Genomic DNA, 19,166 nt, shown 5'->3' with positions numbered 1-19,166 from the left:
ACACAAAACAAAACAAAAAAAACATGCAAAATTGCCCACAGAAAAATCCGCGAAACAGCGAGGCCGCGAAAGGTAAACGGCGGACCACTGTATTGTATTTATAGACAGAATGTAGACATGCAAACTCGACCTAAAACATAACCTCCTATGGTGGAGGTAATTTTTTTTGTTTTAAAAGAGCACATCATACTCAAAGTATGGGTCACCTTAATATAGTTCTTCCTCACTCTTGCATCTCCAACTCTATCTTTGGGATAATGGACGAGGGGGAGTAGAGGTGTAATATGGTATTACTGACATTAAATATGGTAGTAGGTCATTTTTGAAAAACAAATCATGGCTTGTTTGTGTGGATTTAAAAAATGCATTTTGTTAGTTTGGTGAAAAAAATAAATAAATACATATATACACCAAAACGTGTTTTGTTTTGTTTTTTTAATAAACACTAGCCTACATATATTCAATCAAATAGGAACTGAATACAAGTGTTTATTCCTGAATTGATCCCACACTTTACCGTGCTATAAACTGATTATCTTCGTCATAAACCAATTCAAAGGATGTCATTTATTTACTTATTTGTTAAACAAAGGGTAAGAGTCGCAGGGACCTGCAGTTCATTAAGTTTATCAACCAATCCCAGCAGCGTGTCATTACGCGAGCCAATGGAACTCTGTTTCCTGTTAACTATATGGTAAAACGTAGGTGGGACATCTTGAGAGAGTGACCCCCGGGTAAAGAACGGGGTGTTTTTGTGTGTATGTGTGTCTGCTGAGTTGGGCGTCAGTTGAGTGTAAGGAACCTCTGGGGAAGGTAACTCACCGCTCAGACGTTCTTCCAGAGGGAGAATACTCCAAAGCGATGTTTCTTTCAGACTCTGACAATGAATTGGGACCACTCTCCTCAGAGGTGGACTCTGAGAGCGAGTATAGCGACTGCAGTCTCGACGAGGACTACATTCCAAGTGGTAATGCCCGGGGATCAAATAAGTGAGTACCAACACTCCGAGCTGGCTTCAGTCCAACAAATTGCCCCTGCTTACGCTATGTGTGACGCGTCGGGCACACATACTGTAGAGGTCATGGGCATCCCAAAGTGATAAGCAGAACAGGTACACCAGTACACTGCAGTGCTGTGCTCTTATGTACAGGCTGCCCTTTTGTCCCTGTTTTAAGCCGACACCGGTGGGCCAATCTGCAGCAATCACGAATAGGCCACGTAGATATCACCCATTGTGCCTCCACATTGTTCGATAAGAAGGTTTCTTTCATGCACCGCTCGCGCCGCACCTTTGCCGTAATAAGCGCGTGCAGCCAAGGCACGGGGCGCGTGCACAACTCCACGCCATACAACTCTAACCACATACAGCTGCCATGAGAACAGATTTTTCTTTGTCTTACTCTCAGTGAGCAGCCATCTTTGAGGCTAAAACCGCAGTCGTTTATCGTTTGGTGCCATATAGCATGGGTGGCCATAGGTTTTACAAGACAGTGCACCAGGGAAGGTCGGGTTGGGTTTTTTTTGCTGCACATTTACATATATTGGCTATACTTAATCAGTAAAGATGATAAAATGCTTGTAAGTAAGATAAAAAAAAAAAAAAAAAAAAATACTGACTAACAAGGCACATGGAAGCGCGTTTCTGCCACTGAAGAAAAAAAAAAATCAAAATTTCAAGTTAGAATCAGAGAGATTTTATTTATCCCCAAGGGGCAATTAAGATACAACAGAGCAGCATGTCGTTAAAAATAAGGACAGGACACAAACAGGCAATAAGAATGAGAGAAAAAATACTTAAAATATACAGTATATACACAGTTTTAAACTTAAAGTGACTGAATAAGTGAACAAATAACTGTAAGTGAATAAAGTGTCGGCAGTATAAAAAAGAGTGTAGAGTAGTTTATGTTTATGGGTGTGGGAAATGGTCTTATGGCTGGAGTTAAAAAGCAGAGTGGCTTTGGGGACAAAGGTGGCTCTCCTCCTCTTACAAGTTAAGTTGAAATTCTCACACAATAATAATATGAAATTTTGATAAACTAATAATTACGACTTATTTTCTCGCAATTTCAATTAATATGTTGAAATTTTGAGTTAGCTCCACCAGTCAGGAAGCTCAGTGAAGGGCATCATTTCCTTGTTAACTGGAAGCAGATGGTGCAGACACGTGCACACTAAAAATCATGTAGTGACAGCATCAGTGAGCCACCAACATATATCAAACATGAATAAAGTGGTGCCAGGTTTTTCAGCCTTGAATCTCTTCTAGTGAATGATAACAGCACAAAAGGTATAGAATCAGTGTGTTTATGTTGAACTGTTGGACAGCTGATGCCTTTGCTTCTGGGTAAGGAGTTTTTGTGTTCGCTGTGTGCCAGCAGTTTTTAACCAGCAGGTGTACTGGGGCCTTAACAGAGCTTCCTGGTCGGCAGATCTTATTTGAAATTTTTACTTATTAACTTGAAATTTTGACATATCTGACTCAAAATTTCAAGTTATGGATGTCTTGTTTTTTTCTCAGCGGCAGAAATGAGCTTCCATACTAAGCCACTAGTAATATCAGGGCAACCAGTTCTAATGGGATAAATATGATTACATTGTTACAACTTTTATAATATAATTATTGAAGTGGTAGCACTTCAATGAATAGCAGTACTATTATTTTAGTCTGGATAATAACCACTTTATTCACTGTTGGTTTCACTCTGACATGCTAGAAGAGTTGGGTTGCGAGTAGAGATGGACCGATCCGATATTACGTATCGGTATCGGTCCGATACTGACCTAAATTACTGGATCGGATATCGGCCAGAAATAAAAAATGTAATCCGATCCATTAAATATCAAAAAAGCACCTCACAAAACTTGCGACACGGTGTAACTCGGCTCATAACCGTAGCACATCGGAGCAGTGTGCTCACTTGATAGAGCGGCTGTGTGTATTTGTAGCCTCTAGCAAACCAGCATTTCATCTCCGAGGAAGTTATCCCAGAGAGAAGTAAAGCAAGTGTGTAAGTTCATCTCTGAATGTTTGTAAAGCGTTCCCACGTTAAGCTTAACAACCGATATATGGAGCGACTGCCTCTCTCCCTCCCTCTCCTGCCGCTACTTCATGAAACTGCTTAATGATCAGCTGATCGGCTTTTCTGTCGCGAGTCCATCTCTCTTCTTTGTTTTTGGCACACTTTGCACCAGAAAGAGGAAACCAGCGGCTGAACAACAGCAGCACGTTTAACCTTGATAAGGTGTCGTTAGAATTTATTTAATATTACTTTCTACACCAGGATCCTTTTCTACGTAGCTGACGGACGGCTGGTAACTGTGCAGGGGCGGATCTAGCAAAGTTTAGCCAGGGGGGCCGATATGGCATTAACAGGGAAAAGGGGGCACAAAGACATACTTTTGCTCCTTATTCTCATTTAAAATGTCTAGCTTTTAATAAATAATTATCTGAATCTTACACCCAAAGTTTTAATCTGATGTAAAATGTATAGAAGTCCATTACTGTATATAGTAACTGTTAAGTCTTATATACCCTAGTAAGCTATAGTACTTTGTCCTTTGGGAAAGTACCATCTGTGAATTCTGCAGTTCTGTTGAAGAAAGATGTTGAATCTAATCTAATTGAATCTAATAATTTAATTATTCTTGAAAAATAATTTATTTCTGTGCATTTTTTTTTCACACTGCATCAAATTAAAGTTGATTACGTCGATTAAGCATCATGAGGTGGAGGGTGGTTCCCTATTTTCTTTTTGGTGGGAGTTTGCAACCCGATTAGTTAGGTTGCTTAATATTTCTGCTAAGAACTCTTTAAAATACCAGAATAGGGAGGATGGAGTAGGTTTAAGTTTATTAGATTGATCAGTATTGCTGAACTATGAAATATTTTGGGCACAGTGTATTTTTTACATACAGGTATAACAGAATAGCTTTAGTGTTGTTGTTTATTTAAACTTGAGTATGAACTTATACAAAATGCAGCAAGATATTAAAAAAACAGTTTTATTGATTAAAAAACACACTATATCGGATTCATATCGGTATCGGCAGATATCCAAATTTATGATATCGGTATCGGTATCGGACATAAAAAAGTGGTATCGTGCCATCTCTAGTTGCGAGTCATAATTATAGTAAGAGAAAACACATTACCTCTAATTTTACTAACCCTTATCCATCTGCTTTATGTTTAGGGAAGACATCACTGACGAATCCAGTTCGGATGACGACTCGTATGTAAGGCCAAAGAAGCGAAGGGCTTCAAAGAGGCGATGCTCCTCTGTATCAACAGTATCATCACCGCTGAAATCTACATCTAACAAATGGGAGCAGAGTCCCCTTCGTAAGAGGCTCCGCTATGCATCTACGCCCAAAAAAGACTCCTCCTCCTCTGGCCCCAAGACTCGCAAGACACCTTCCACACCACATAAGAATACTCCAAAAAGAAAGCAGCAAGCAGAAAGTCAGCAAGTGGAAGCAAATGAGGGTGAAACAGATGATGGAGACAAGTGGCGCAGTGTTGAAGAAGAAGACATTGAGCCTCCTCAGCCGCGGTTCAGACCCGGGAGATGTGCTGGGCCGCAGCTGAACAGAACAGCGCATTACACACCACTTGAACTGTTCCAGTTGTTCTTTTCTGCCACCGTCATTGATACCTTGGTGAAAAACACAAACACCTATGGAAAAATCAAACACCAAGCCCAAAAGGAAAAGTGGGTTCCAGTCACAGCAGCAGACATGTACTCCTTCATCTGCCTTGTCCTCTACATGGGTCTTGTACCGCTGAAAACTCTGAAGGAGTTCTGGAGAGGTTCTGAGCTCTTTCGCCTGCCATTTCCTGCCTCTGTCATGCCTTGCAGACGCTTCCTAGCCATTTCCGGCAGTCTACACATGAATGACCCTGCTGTGGAAGCGGCCAATGACCAGAAGAAGGGGACCCCCGGGTTTGACAAACTGTGCAAGATAAAGCCACTATATGAGCAGATTTTGGAGGCCTGCTGCACATTCTTTCACCCCCACCAGCATATCTCTATAGATGAACGGATGGTGGCGAGCAAAGCGAGGATCGGGTTAAAGCAGTACATCAGAAACAAGCCGACCAAATGGGGCTTTAAGCTTTTTGTGCTGGCAGACTCAGTGTGCGGCTACACCATTAACTTTTTTGTGTATGGTGGAAGAGAGAGTGAACCAACTGGGAAGGGTGCAGGCTACGACGCTGTTATGAGACTCCTGGACATCCCATTTCTCGGTAAAGGTTACAAGCTCTACGTGGATAACTATTACACTAGTCCTACTTTATTCCTTGATCTCCTCAAGAGAAAAATCTGGGCGTGTGGCACAGTTCGTTCAAATGCCAATGGTTTTCCCAAAACCAAGCGGGATAACGTGCCAGAAAAAACACCAAGGGGAACAATTAAATGGATCAGAAAGGGCGAGTTGTTGTTTGTTAGGTGGTTTGACACCCGGGAGGTAACGATGTGTTCCTCTATACATAAAGCGTACAACCACGATGTAGCAAAACGCAAAGTAAAAAACTCAGATGGACAGTGGACGGTGAACAACGTGCCTATTCCGGGCTGCATCAAAGATTACAATCGTTACATGGGGGGTGTTGACTTGTCAGACGCGCTGATCGGCTACTACAACGTCCTTCATAAAACCCAAAAGTGGTACAAAACTCTATTTTACCACTTTGTGGACATAGCCACAGTGAACGCCTTCATCCTTCACAAGGAAATGTGCAAGCTGCAGAGCCGGCCTATGCTCACGCAGAAAAGGTTCCGGGAGCAGCTCATTTTGTCACTGGCTGAGATCGGTTCTGGACCAAACCGCGCGCCTCCTCACAGTTACATGTTGCCTCCCCCTCCTTTTAAACTGACTGTTATTTCTCCATGTAAAGTCCCCCCTGCTTCTCCATCCCCAGTGCTTCCTGTCTCCCCATCCAAAGTGGGCCAGTGCTCCTCAACCGATGCGCCGCTTACCTCCTGCCCTCCTGCACCCTGCGTTAACTCATCCCCTGGCTCATCTGCTCCTCTGTCCGCCGACGCCCCACCTGCTAGAGCCAAATATTCTCTGGGGTTAGGTCATCTGCCCGCGTACTTTGCTGCGAAAATGAGCAACGTGGCTTCGAGGAATCGAGCCACTACTGGCAGGAGAGTGTGTGTGGTCTGCAAAAAGAAGTCTCCAATCTATTGCAGCACCTGCCACAAAACACTGTGCCTCACTTCTTTAAGAAATTGCTACTCCGAGTGGCACCGGAGTAATAACATCTGTGTGTGAGTGACTAGAATTACTGTGAAATACTCTGTCAACTGCATAAATATGTGCCTTTAATTGTCAATAGTGAAAGAACTGGCAATTTACATTTAGTTCAGGGGGTCTCGAACTCCGGTCCTTGAGGGCTGGTGTCCTGAAACTTTCCCATGTGTCCCTGTTGCAACACAACTGAATACAATTAGTAGGTCATTAGCAAGACTGTATAGAACTTTACTGCATGCTGAGGTAGCAATTCAGCCATTTGATTCATGTTACAGCAGCTCATGAGTGAATGAACATGGTGCAATAAAAGTACTTTTAGAAGTACATTTTTCCAAACACTTACATTTACTTAAATTTACTTGAGTAGGGTTAGGGGTTGCCACTTCAGCATGTAGTCAAGTTCTGTACTCTTGCTAATGACCTACTAATTTTATTCAGGTGTGTTTCAACAGGGACAGATGGAAAAGTTTCAGGACACCGGCCCTCGAGGACTGGAGTTCGAGACCCCTGATTTAGTTTCTATGACAAACTACCTAGGTAGTCAGTTTTTTATATAATTAAACAGAGTATTTTACAGATTTGCTAAAACGGTTTCTGAGTTGCATAGGATCAAACAGAATAGCATGTAGACTGAAAGATAAACTTGAAAGCCTGTGGTTCTATCTAGAAGAAGATGTAGATGTAGATAAAGGTTATTTTGATGGGGAGTATTAACCTCCCAAATGAAGGTATTGTCCTAAGTGCCACCTGCTAACGAGGCTTTAGCAGGTGGCACCTTTGCAGTCAACACCCAGATACCTCAATCTGTGGTTTACAGCAGCGGTCCCCAACACCTGGGCCACAGACCGGTACCGAACCATGAGTCGTTTGGTACCAGGCCGCAAGAGTTGAGGCTCGGGTGTGAAATTTATGGTTTTTCAGATTTTTATCGGTTTTATCGTTAACTCGGTTTCCCTGGGTTTTTTCCTGTGTTATGGATAAATCTTGGTACTGGTACTGGTTTTATTTGTTGTATTTATCCGCAACACAAAATATTGTCGGACATAAACTGGTCAGTGGTGCAAAAAAGGTTGGGGACCGCTGGTTTACAGTTTAAAACACCTGTGTTTGCCTCATGCTGGAACTTGTCACAGTACTACTGTGTTAACTTGAATTAGAGCCCATCATCAACTTTGCTCCAGCCAAGCTGAGGAGGAGATTTTGAACACTTCCACTCACCAGCTGTAGTAAGTTTTCTGCAGCACAGTGACACTGAGTAAAAATGAACATAGTACTCTTCAGGAGTAGGTGCTGGACAATTTTATTCACAAATCTTATCCCAAAAATCACATCTATTCACACAAATTACGGTCCACAGAACCTTTTGGACTGAAAAGCGGACTGCCATCTGAACCATTACGAGAGCCACCCAGACTTAGTTGGGGATGAGTAGGTCTCATTTCTGTCTAGCTCTACCTAAAAAATGAATACAGGTTCTCATTTCATTTTAAAAAAAAATACAAGATCTTTTCCTAAAATCCCTGACACTTGAAATGACTTTATTACCATCCCAGATTTCAGGAATGTCCTTTGTGTGATTTACAGCAGAGGAAGCTCTACATCAAAGGAGTAACGGGACTGACACTTGAATATAACATATGATGCAGAAGAGTTTACTTAGTCTGCCAATGAATGTGTTCAAATCAGTTTTGATATTTAGAAGATAACTGAAAGTTCAATTTGTTGTTTTTGGTGTTGTTGTTTGCATGGTAGATCCTTTTTTTGAACATTTCAGTTATTTTGGCTGGATTCTGCTCCTTCAGCTTGAGCTCCAGCATAACGTGGACCAACTTGATACACCAGCATAAACTGCATGCAGGCAGCTATAAGAAATCCATATAGGGTATTTTGATAACAAAATGCTTATCAAAGAACTTATCCTTTCCTTCACTATGTACCAACTTGCATTACTGCAAACTTTGTACATTAACAGCACACTGAAGATGCTCATGGACTAGTTTCCTACTTGATCTAGAATTTACAATTGTTTATGCATATGTAAGAAGCTCTGTGTTTGCTGAATTATTGAAGCTTTATGTGTCGCAAGATGAAAAGAAGCGACCTTAGAGTCTCATTTTAATGTCCTTATTTTTGGAAAAGATATCGCACGCTGTCATCTGTGCCTTATATGAAGTCATTTCCAGTGTTAGTATCTAAACTGGTACAGACTACCCAAGTAGCTGTGAACGAGTACTTTATGTAATTTCCATGTTGTTTATCGTTAACTAGACCTGTTTTGTCTTTTAAGAGTGCACTCTATTTGCATGTGGGATGTAGTAGGAATTTAGATGTGTTTTTCTACGTGTTTTTTTTTTTTTAAATAAAACTGAGCAATTATTTCAAATCTGTGGTTATTGTTTTGGAGTATAATCTGTGTTTGGGTAAGGGCCCATTATGTGATTAGATATTTATAAAGGTCATCTATAGTGCTGATTTCGGCATATTAGATGAATAACAGGATCCCATGCATGGGTCATTTTGGCACTTGGAAACAGATGTTTGAGAGATGAAGTGATCCTCATCCTGTGTTACAAAGCCAGCACTTTTTCATTACCATAAAAGCTTTTTTGGGGGGATAGATTTGGACCTTTTCAAGATATTTGGCATAGCCTTTAGTGGAAAAATTACAACTCAAAGCCAGCATAAATTTCTAGATGTAATATTTTCAGGGTGGAATGATGTAAATACAACCATTATGATACTATTATGACTAATTAATGCATTTCCATATACATATATATATATATGTAGAGAGAGAGATTGCCTTTATTGATTATTTGTGCCAAAAAAAATTCCATAGCAATGTCACATACATTTACCTGGTCTGGTGAGTCAAGACTTGCGTGACATTCAGATGGTAGGGTTAGAATTTGTCATGTATAACATGAAATGGTAAATGGCCTGTATTTGTATAGCGCTTTACTAGTCCCTAAGGACCCCAAAGCACTTTACACATCCAGTCATCCACCCATTCACACACACATTCACACACTGGTGATGGCAAGCTACATTGAAAGCTTTTATCCATCGTGTCTTGAATGAACTGGTTGCGGTGGTGGTGTAATGCTGTGGAATATATTTTCTGTGCACAATTTGGGTACCAGCTGAGCATTGTTCAAGCACTACAGTATTACTGAATACTGTTGTTGATCAGTGTTCCAGGGTTTTTGTATAGTATCTTGCTATTTGCCAAAGTTACAAACCCCAAAGTTGATCTCCGATGCATCCATCGTTATGTGGATGTTAGACAGAAAGCACTTAAGCATAGAAAAAAATGCTTATATTGATTGGTGTGAAAGGATGAATTAGGCCTGTTGTGTAAAGCGCTTTGAGTGCTCAGGTAGAATACAAAAGCACTATATAACAGCCATTCCATTTACTATTGCCACCCCTTTATGACCAAAGTGTACCCATCTGCTCCAAAGTCACCAGATCTCAGTCCAACAGAGCACATTTGGGATGTGGTGAAATGGTAGATTGAGATCGTAGATGTGCAGCTGACAAATCTGCAACAACTGTATGACGCTATCATGTCAGTATGGACCAAATATTTGAGAAGTGTTCAAGCACCTTGTTAAATCTATGCCTTGAAGAATTAAGGCAGTTCTGAAGAACAAAGAGATTCCAGCCAGTACTAGCAAGGTGTACCCATTGACGTGGCCAGTCAGTATATGTCACTGCTGCTGTTCTAAAATTACAGGTTGGTGGAATTAGTCAGTCAACATCTTGGCAATGACCTTTAAGAAACAAAGTAACCAGAGTCATTGAGTGTGTCCAATATTCCAGCAGGGTTTTGACCTGGAAGTTGGGTGGCAAGGCTTTTCAAAACTTTCCATCATTGCTGTTGTGATTGAAAAGGCTTAAACCTGACACTGTTCTCTTTTTTATAAAGTAAAAATCACAAAACCAGTGGATTACTGTAATGAAGACCTCCCAATATTATACCAAACGCCTTTTGAATCTGACTGAGAGGTAGGGTTGTAGAGGTTATGGGTTGTTCGTTTCCAATGAAGATATGAAACACTGAGATTGACCACTGGTAGCAAGAGTTGCATAATTTAAATGGCAGGAAGGTTAATGTACTGTAATAACTACAGATCACACTGCACTGGTGATGCAAATAGTCGTGAGGTTTATAGAAAATCATTGACTCAAAAACCCAATTACTGTTAAACAACAGAATGGCCTGCGTATGCAAATGTTGCCCCTGACATTTTGACCACAAATAAGATAAAGTGTGCATGTTCTCTTTAATAATAGCCGGGTGAAAAGAATAGAGAGAAAGAAGGGGGGGGGTGAAAGCTGGGTTAAGCAATGCAAGTGAACCTTGAACTGATCCAGCTCTGCTGTTGATGGAAGCCGTTAGTGAACACATGCATTAACAGCCAGGTGGCAGCTACAGCACTGTGATTAATAGTCTGATAGCTACCCTTGCAGAAGGCCTCTGCAGACAGAGCATCCTCTCAGGCGGGGCGGTGCGGCGCGAGCATCACTGTGTGATTATATATCCTGCGTCTGCAGATAAGAGCCTGTTTAACCTCCTGCCAATCACAACCCCGGACATTATTTGGTTTTCTCCTGAATGTTAAATTGGGAGCAATTCTGCAGCCGCTGCACTGAACTGCATATCTCAGTCTATAAAGCAGAGACTTCAGGCAGGCAAACTTTTGTTTCCATTTCACAGAAGATTAAAAATGTTCGGCAAGGTAAAGCGAGTCCTGTCTGTGACAAAATTTAATGTCTGCAGACAAAATAGACTCTGAGCATTAATAACGCACACTGCATATTCAATCCTTTTGCTGTAGTTTGGAAATGGCTGTGAATATTTAGCGGTGGCACTGAAGCCGAGTAGTTATCGGCTTTTGTGCACTCTGGGATGCGCTCCGAATCCAGTAACCACCTGTTGCAATGACCCCTAAACTTAACGACAGCCTCCACCTTGGGGAGCTTATTTGAGATGCATGCCTGCGTGCAACAAAAACATAAACAAAGAACAGAGGGTCACTGTGTTGCATTTATTACTGTTTCATTGAATGAGGAAGAACAAAAGTAAACAAAGGAGACTTAAAAAGAGGCGACGCTAGATATCTGCAAAAACTTCAGTTCTTGGTTGTTACGCTGACATTATCCAGCACTGGTTACAGTTAGCCTTAATGAGCGATGTCCGTGTTTGGACCAAGTGGATTCTGGGCAGTGTGTTACAGTAGTCATGGAGGACTTTGGGATATTTGCAGCCATGAAGAAACTACGCCCTTGGAAAGGTGGAGAGGGTCAAAAGTGGAAACCCGCACCTTGTCCATTGGATGCTATGATATAGTGTTATCCTCACATGACCTTGAAAGACAAAGGCTGTGGCAGAACTTGAATGAATGGAGCTTACTGTAGATGGACACCATACACCTTTACAATATACTGTGCCCTGTCATTATGTTAATGGTGGAAGGCATCAATATCCTGCTGCTGGATTCTGATGGGAAAAGGCATTATCACATCATTATACACCATTACTGTTTGTAATGAAGTCAACAACTCTAAGCACAGGACACCCTGTCCACTGTGGGACTCATTAAATAAGCTCAAATGTGACTCACCCAGAAATCAATTATCCACTCATTCGACTGCACTCACACCCATTCACCTGATCCAAGTTTTCCGTTAGAAATTTTCCATTTGGCATTACAGTAATTCATCTCTGCCAGTGTAAGCGAGGGACTCCAGGGGGAAAATAAACAACCCTGTCTCCAAAAACAAAAAGAAAGAAAAGCAAAACGAAAGAAAAACTTGTTTTTGACCTCCTCGGTTAGGATTAGACTACAAACCTATCATGAATGGATAGGTCACAGCTCTGTCATAAATGGAAAAGGTAAAAAATGATGAACTGATAATGGGAAAAAAGAGGTTTCCCCTTTGAATGCTGGAGGATGTAGTTTGGTTGCATGGGAACATAATTTCTCAATTTTCAGAAATGTGGTTCAAATAAATAATATCATGGTTTGTTATACACTGAAAACCATTTCAGTTGAAGACACTCGGTACATAGGCTTAGCCAGACATCCTTATTTGTCCTCATTCATTTCTGTTTATTGCTGCCATTTACTCTTTGGACAGAATCAGAATATATATTACATGAAGTGGGCAGTCATGCAGCTGGTTAATCACTGTTGACTCAGACCCAACACACAATAAAAGAAAAATGATTTTGCACTGTCTAATAGCCAGTGTTGGGTAAGTTACTTTAAATTAGTAACTTAGTTACATTACTAGTTACTTCTCTAAAAAAGTAACTCAGTTACTTCAAGTTACTCGTTACTTTCAAAGTAACTAGTTACTAGGGAAAGTAACTTTGGTTTTACTCAGAATTCTCTTGTTAATGTGTTGCTTCTGTAACTGGATACCCAGCCAGACTGCCAGTCTTCTAGCTTACTTGCCACAAGTGCACTGTGCCACCTACCAATAGAAAGGAAAAAATAATGCGCACATTTCCATGAGAGAAATCCCACGCCTGGACCGTCGTTGACCGCCGCCATGATTCTAGCCTGCTTTTTACATCCAACACAAAAACTGCAGTCATGGTGCTTTTGATTGTACTCAGAACTTGGAAATTCTGCCTTCTGAATAGGAAGATGTAGGTAACACCAGACTGCAGATGAGCTGCATACAGAGCTGGACTGGGACAAAAAAATCGACCCGGGCATTTTGACTAGAGACCGGCCCACCATTATAGGAAAAATCATAAAGCCTTTGAATGAAAATAAACACTGTTGTGACAGTGATGTACACTGTTCTGATGGTATATATGTATCAATCTATCAATTGTTTGTTGTAAGACTCAGATAATTATTTTTTTTAAAAGCGAGACATTTTAAATGAGAATAAGAAAGAAAAGTATTTCCTTGTCCCCCCCTTTCCCTGTTAATGCCCTACCTGGCCCCCTGGCAACACTTTGCTAGACCCGCCCCTGCACAGTTACCAGCTGTCAGCTACGTAGAAAAGGATCCTGGTGTTATTTGTCTCTCAGAAACAGTTCATAACTTCCCTTCAACTCATTCATGTCACCTAAAAGGTAAACCTGTTTCTCCATCACCTGTTCAGCTCTGATGATTCAGTAAGGACATCTCCTGGTTTCATCTGCATGTTTCCCTCTCACCAGATAACCAAACCGATATCATGACCAGCAGCTTTACAGCTGTGGCTCCAGCAAACATCAGCTGATACTAGCAATTAATATTAAATAAATTCTAACAACAGCTGATCAAGCTTAAACGTGCTGCTGTTGTTTAACGCGACATCCGCTGGTTTCCTCTTTCTGGCGCAAAGTGGGCGATAAATAAACAAGAGAGAAAAGCCGATCAGCTGATCATTGATCAGTTTCGTGATTGAAGTAGAAACAGGAGAGAATGAGAGAAGAAGAGGCAGCTGTGCAGCTTCAGCTTTGTGTCTTTTTCATTGTAGCTGAAGTCCGGGACAAACTGTGTTCCTTTTCACCTCAGTACAAAACGCGTAATATTTTCTCTGAATACGAGACGATTCTGTTTTTTTACGGGACGGTTGGCAACTCTAATAATTAACCGTATGAACAAAATAAAGTTCAACATCAGTAACATAGCACCCACCCAGCTGTATAGAAACTCCGTCATGCTAGCTAGCACGCAGTACGAAAATGTCAGCATACCGAAAATAAACTGCACCTAAACTTGGTTTATATCTGACCCAGATAGACTGCAGGTCATAACTTCTTACCTGAAGTTCAGTTCACCTGACACGCGGACCGGCGGCCGCTTCGGGTCTCTCCTCTTGCCTCCCTTTTCCTTCATCCACCTGCTGGCCTCCACCACTTGCTAATGTTATTGAATCTGTGGAAGCTCCGCGATATCCACCACACGAAGGTGGCTGTAGCTCAGGCGGTAGAGTAGGTCATCTACTGATCGGAAGGTTGGTGGTTCGATTCCTGGCTTCCCCTAGTCTGCATGCCAAATATCCTTGGGCAAGATACTAACCCCAAATTGCTCTCCGATGCATCCATCGGAGTATGAATGTGCGTGAATGTTACTTAGAAAGCACTTAGAACAATGTGCTTGTGCGAATGTGGTGTGAATGGGTGAATGCACAAGTTGTGTAAAGCGCTTTGAGTGCTCAGATGAGTAGAAAAGCGCTATATAAGAACCAGTCCATTTACCATTTACGAAGTAACGAGCCTATCTAAATCCCAGTAACGCGTTCCTGGTTTTGGCATAATAACTAGTTACCGTGCTCGTTACCACAATAATAACGTAGTTACTGTAACGCGTTACTTAATAACGCGTTAGTCCCAACACTGCTAATAGCATAATTAAAAAAGATTTTTAAGACTGCAAAATTCATTACATCCAATTCATATGCTTCATTTTATTAGATTCATCCACCCAACCAAATTTCATCACGTCAGCTACCTGATTTAGTATCTCTAACTTTGTGTGAAAGGGTCAATATGGGTCGCTAAGTCTGCTATAGTGGACATCTGACAAACCTGTTTACAATGAAAAGATAACTCACTTTGTATGTGTAGGCGTGTGCCAAAAAAATGCAGCGTAGCGGGACAGGCATCTTCCACTCATGAATGTCTTTCAATGCGGAGTGACAGAGTGGACGCTTACTTGGAGAAGGATTCCGTACTAATAATGACCAAACTTGTACAGAAACTCTCTACCAATGTGCGTGCGTGTCTGTTCAGTAGCTGAGTGTGTATGTCATCCATCAGAGGAGTTACACACTTGTCATCAGGGGACTTCTTCTCTGCTCACACAGGACGTTCGTCAGATGAAGGTCACAGCGAAACTTCACCAGCGGCTCTTTATTTGCTCTCTATCTTTCAGTGCAGTCACCTCATGGCTATACAAATTTGAACACTTACATTGATACCTGGTCTTTCACACACAATTTTTTTTGAATAGTGTCACTCCTTTAATTAGCCAGAAGGACTTGTGGGGATTTTTAATACACTCATATGTTCTGTTAGATAATCTGAAACTGCAAAACACGTGATCATGGTCACACAACAGCTTCCAAGAACTGAAGCCCAAAGTTAGATGCATAAAGACCACGAGTAATATTAATTGATTACATTAAATTTAATTAACTAATTAAAGAAAAAAGATACGTCTCCAAAATTTTTTACAATAGCTTCAGAAGTTCAGAGATGAAACTCAGCAATTTTCTAATTAAGGGTCACACATTTAAAGCCACGTATTTTAAAAAGTTCCAGTTGATGTGTATCATATTCATTAAAGGATTTTTCTACATATGTGAACAATCTGTTTATAAATTACTCAAAGCAGGGGACCTCCAGGCACAGCTTTGGCAACCCAAAATTTAATGTTCAAAACTGATAACAAAGCACTGGAATGTAATCTACCTGTTAAACAAATAAAGGCAGACTGAACCTTAACAAAGAGCAGTACACACACACACCCCTGAATTACCAGAATCGCTCTTTAGCTCTGAGTTTTAAACCTATAATCTAACATGCAATGTTCTGGGCCAACAGCGGAAACTGTGAGCCAACCAAAACTGTCAACTTTTGTTTCAACTTGCAAATAGCAGATGATTATCTCTCCTCCCCTACACCTGTTTCTTTCTGGACTCCATTAGTCGGTGAAGCTTGTGCTACACAACAGAAGAAAACCAAGATTTGCCTGAATTATAAATGATAACCCTGCCTCAGCTTTGATCATGGAAACCTTGAATAAATCGATGAACTCCTTCCTCGTTGTGTCGGCAGCCTGAACTGCTGCACTTCAGCTAAACTACACTCCTCAAAGAAAGCCTGAGTTGACATGCTTTGGGTTTCAGGTGCTGAGAGCTGAGGCCCTTTGTACTTTGAGCATCTGTATTATAGCTTGGAGCGCCTGGCAGATATTTTTGGGGAACCACTAGATGAGGCTCCCTCTGTTGCTATGAAACTGTTGAAAACCTCTTTGAAGCTTGGCACAGTTGAGTGCCACGCAGTTTCTTGCACTTGGCGCTGTTGACACCAAAAATCATTCCAAGCATTTAGAAGTGAACAGATCCAGCACACAATGCTGTGTGCTCATACCATCAACATATCATGTAACATATCAACACAGAGACTGCGACAACAATACCACTAAAAAAAACGAGATGAGGCATATGAAACACATAAACAAGCAGGAGAAAAAAAGGATTACATGAGAACTTTTATTTCATCCAACAAGTGCTTACGCTAAAAGAATTCCTGCCATTTGTTCCTACAGTCTTAAATGACCGATGTATCAATGCGTTGCTGAAATGAACAAACAGGAAGTCAACATTAGGAGTCTACACCAAACTTTAGACCAGGATTGCAAATTAGATTCTAAGTATGACCATTTTTTTGGTTTTGACTCACATAAATTTGATGATCAGTGAAACACTAGAGCATCCAGCTCTAGTCCATGACAATTTATAGGATTTTGTTTAAAACTATGCAAAAAAACAAATTGGGGTTTAAACAGATACTTTTAAGCCATTGAACGAATGCCTGATCATCTGGACAGAGAATGAAACAAAGAGTAACCAACATGGACTTTCAAACTGATTAGAACTCATTCTGCTTTTGCCTGTACATGTATTTCCAGATATGTTTGCACATGTTTCAATAAATCACTGAATCTATTTTCCTGAAAAAAAAAAAAGGATGAAATGCGTGGCTCAAGACTTTTGTATAGTACTTTTTAGGGCTGTTCTCCAGTGGAGAACAGTCTGGGTTCATCAGAATTTCTATGACTAAAACAAAAACATGCAAACCTAGAAATATCACAGCTTGTCTTCAAGCTGCACTTTTTTTATAGCTACAAGATATCACGCAAGTAATTTAAAAAAATCAAACCAATATCAAATCTATTAATCTGTCGTTGATATATGTTTGCTCGATTGACAGCTAGCATCGTTAGCCATATCCCAATTCCCTCAGGCAAGTCCCTAAAAAAAGTGACATTATGATTCTCCAGTTACTGTCGATATTAGATATCAAATGGAAGCTTTTAAAAAAATCCCCTTTAAAGACTCACAGGTTGATTTTTTTCTTGCTGTTTACAACAGTTGTTAACTTCAGGAAGAGCTCAATGGCCCACACCCTACTGCACATCAACGGAACTGCTGTTAAGATGGTCAATAGTGTAGTTCCTGGGTGTGCACATTTCAGATGACCTCTCCTGGAAACTGAACACCACCACCATCATGTAGAAAGCCCAACAACGTCTTCACTTTTTTAGGAAACTGAAGAAGTCAGTCTCCCTCCTCCCATCCTCACATCATTTTACCAGGGAACCACTGACAGCGTCCTCTGCTTCTACATCACCATCTGGTACAGGAAATGCACCATCGCTGAAAAGAAATCTCTGCAGCGGATAGTGAGGACAGCAGAGAGGATCATTGAAGGCCCTCTCCCATCCATCTCCCAACTCTATGACAAACACAACGTGCGAACAGCATAGTGAAGGACACTTTCCACCCTCTGCAAGAGCTTTTTCCCCCAAGCAGTTAGAGCCCTCAGCTCACTACCACAAAATCTTTTACAAACACCTTATAATACCCACCAAAAGACCCCAAAGCAACACAAACTTCCACAAATCTTCTACAAACTGGAGCCTGGGAACAATATGCTTATTTGCACACCTCAGTCACATGGTTACTGAACACATCTAAATTATACTATTTGCACATTTTGCATCTTGCACATGCCTTCGTCCTGTCTTGTCTACAATGTCCTGACTCATAACTTGAACCTGGTATTCAATACCTACTGCACAATCATCTCACTTTACTGTAATTGCACATGACCACTTTGTATTGTCTCTGTCCTGTCCTGTCCTTCTTCGTTTATTGTACATAGATATAGTATGTATATATAGTAATAGTACCTTTTTATCTCTTAACTTTACCCAAATTTAGTGAGTTATTATTTATTTGTAATTTCTAGTCTCATATCTCTTGGAGATATATCTTTTATATTCTTATAAAAGCACCATGGGGGGCTTGTGGTGAAAAGGCATTTCGGTATGCTGTATACTGTGTATATCGTTGTATTGACAATAAAGACCTTGAATCTTGAATCCTGAATCTTGAACACAACTTCAGAAATCACCTTTTAAAATGTGCACTAGTGTGTTTCATCGGGTCTGAAGCAACTTTCAGTGTTATCAACTGCCCTTCATCCTTGTGTATGCCTTTGCTCAACAGAAATGATGTGTGTGTGGCGTCATCCTCACTTCCATATACTGTCACAGCTCATCTTGCCAGCACTGGAGCATTAAATTAGTGCTGTGACAGTTACAACGAAAGGTTGTTGGCGGGTTTAATTGTCAGCCGTTAAATATGGTGTGAATGTAAGGCAGCCTGGCAGAACATTCGGGTCATAAACCACTCTGAGGTGTCGCGCTTTGTGGAGCCGAGCAGAAAATCACTACTCCAAGGGAAAATCCTTGATGCCTAGTGTACTCTGGCAGATAAAATCAATTCATGAACAAAGCTAAACTTCAGGATGAAATTTAGAGTCTTGGCACACAACCCATCTTATCTTATCTTAGGAAAAAAATAAATAAATAAGACTGAGCATAAGTATACATCACTCATTCATGACTTGATATGATGTTCTGATTTTCTGGGTTTTTTTTTTTAAATCAAAGTTCAAGTATCCAGAGCTGCATTCACAGGATGCAGCACTGGATACTACATTCCATCTTTCAAAAAAGCCCTGTCAGTTAAGGAACTTTGTGCAAGATGGTAATTTAGTTCAATGACATTATGTCATTTGAGTTTTTGTCTTATTCAGTAGTCTCTGTGTGTGTATGTGTGTGTCTGAAAGGCCAAGGACACTGAATGAGCTAATT

The 19,166-nt window shown here is 40.8% G+C and overlaps 2 protein-coding genes across 2 annotated transcripts in view; one reads left to right on the top strand and one right to left on the bottom strand.

The window, feature by feature from the left end:
- The window catches only part of LOC100705180 (protein kinase C-binding protein NELL1), a 292,322-nt gene that overhangs the window by 135,200 nt on the left and 137,956 nt on the right, over positions 1-19,166 (bottom strand). The window lies entirely within an intron of this gene.
- LOC106098917 (chimeric ERCC6-PGBD3 protein) lies at positions 682-8,659 on the top strand. The gene is made up of 2 exons (XM_013276968.3): positions 682-989; positions 4,197-8,659. Exons 1-2 carry the CDS (start codon positions 862-864, stop codon positions 6,280-6,282), a joined length of 2,214 nt encoding a protein of 737 aa, XP_013132422.1. The 5' UTR covers positions 682-861; the 3' UTR covers positions 6,283-8,659.

Source organism: Oreochromis niloticus, linkage group LG1 (assembly GCF_001858045.2).
Source record: "Oreochromis niloticus isolate F11D_XX linkage group LG1, O_niloticus_UMD_NMBU, whole genome shotgun sequence".
Classification (NCBI taxonomy): Eukaryota; Metazoa; Chordata; class Actinopteri; order Cichliformes; family Cichlidae; genus Oreochromis; species Oreochromis niloticus.
Note: the sequence above shows the minus strand (reverse complement) of the source record. Positions and strands in the feature narration are given on the sequence as shown.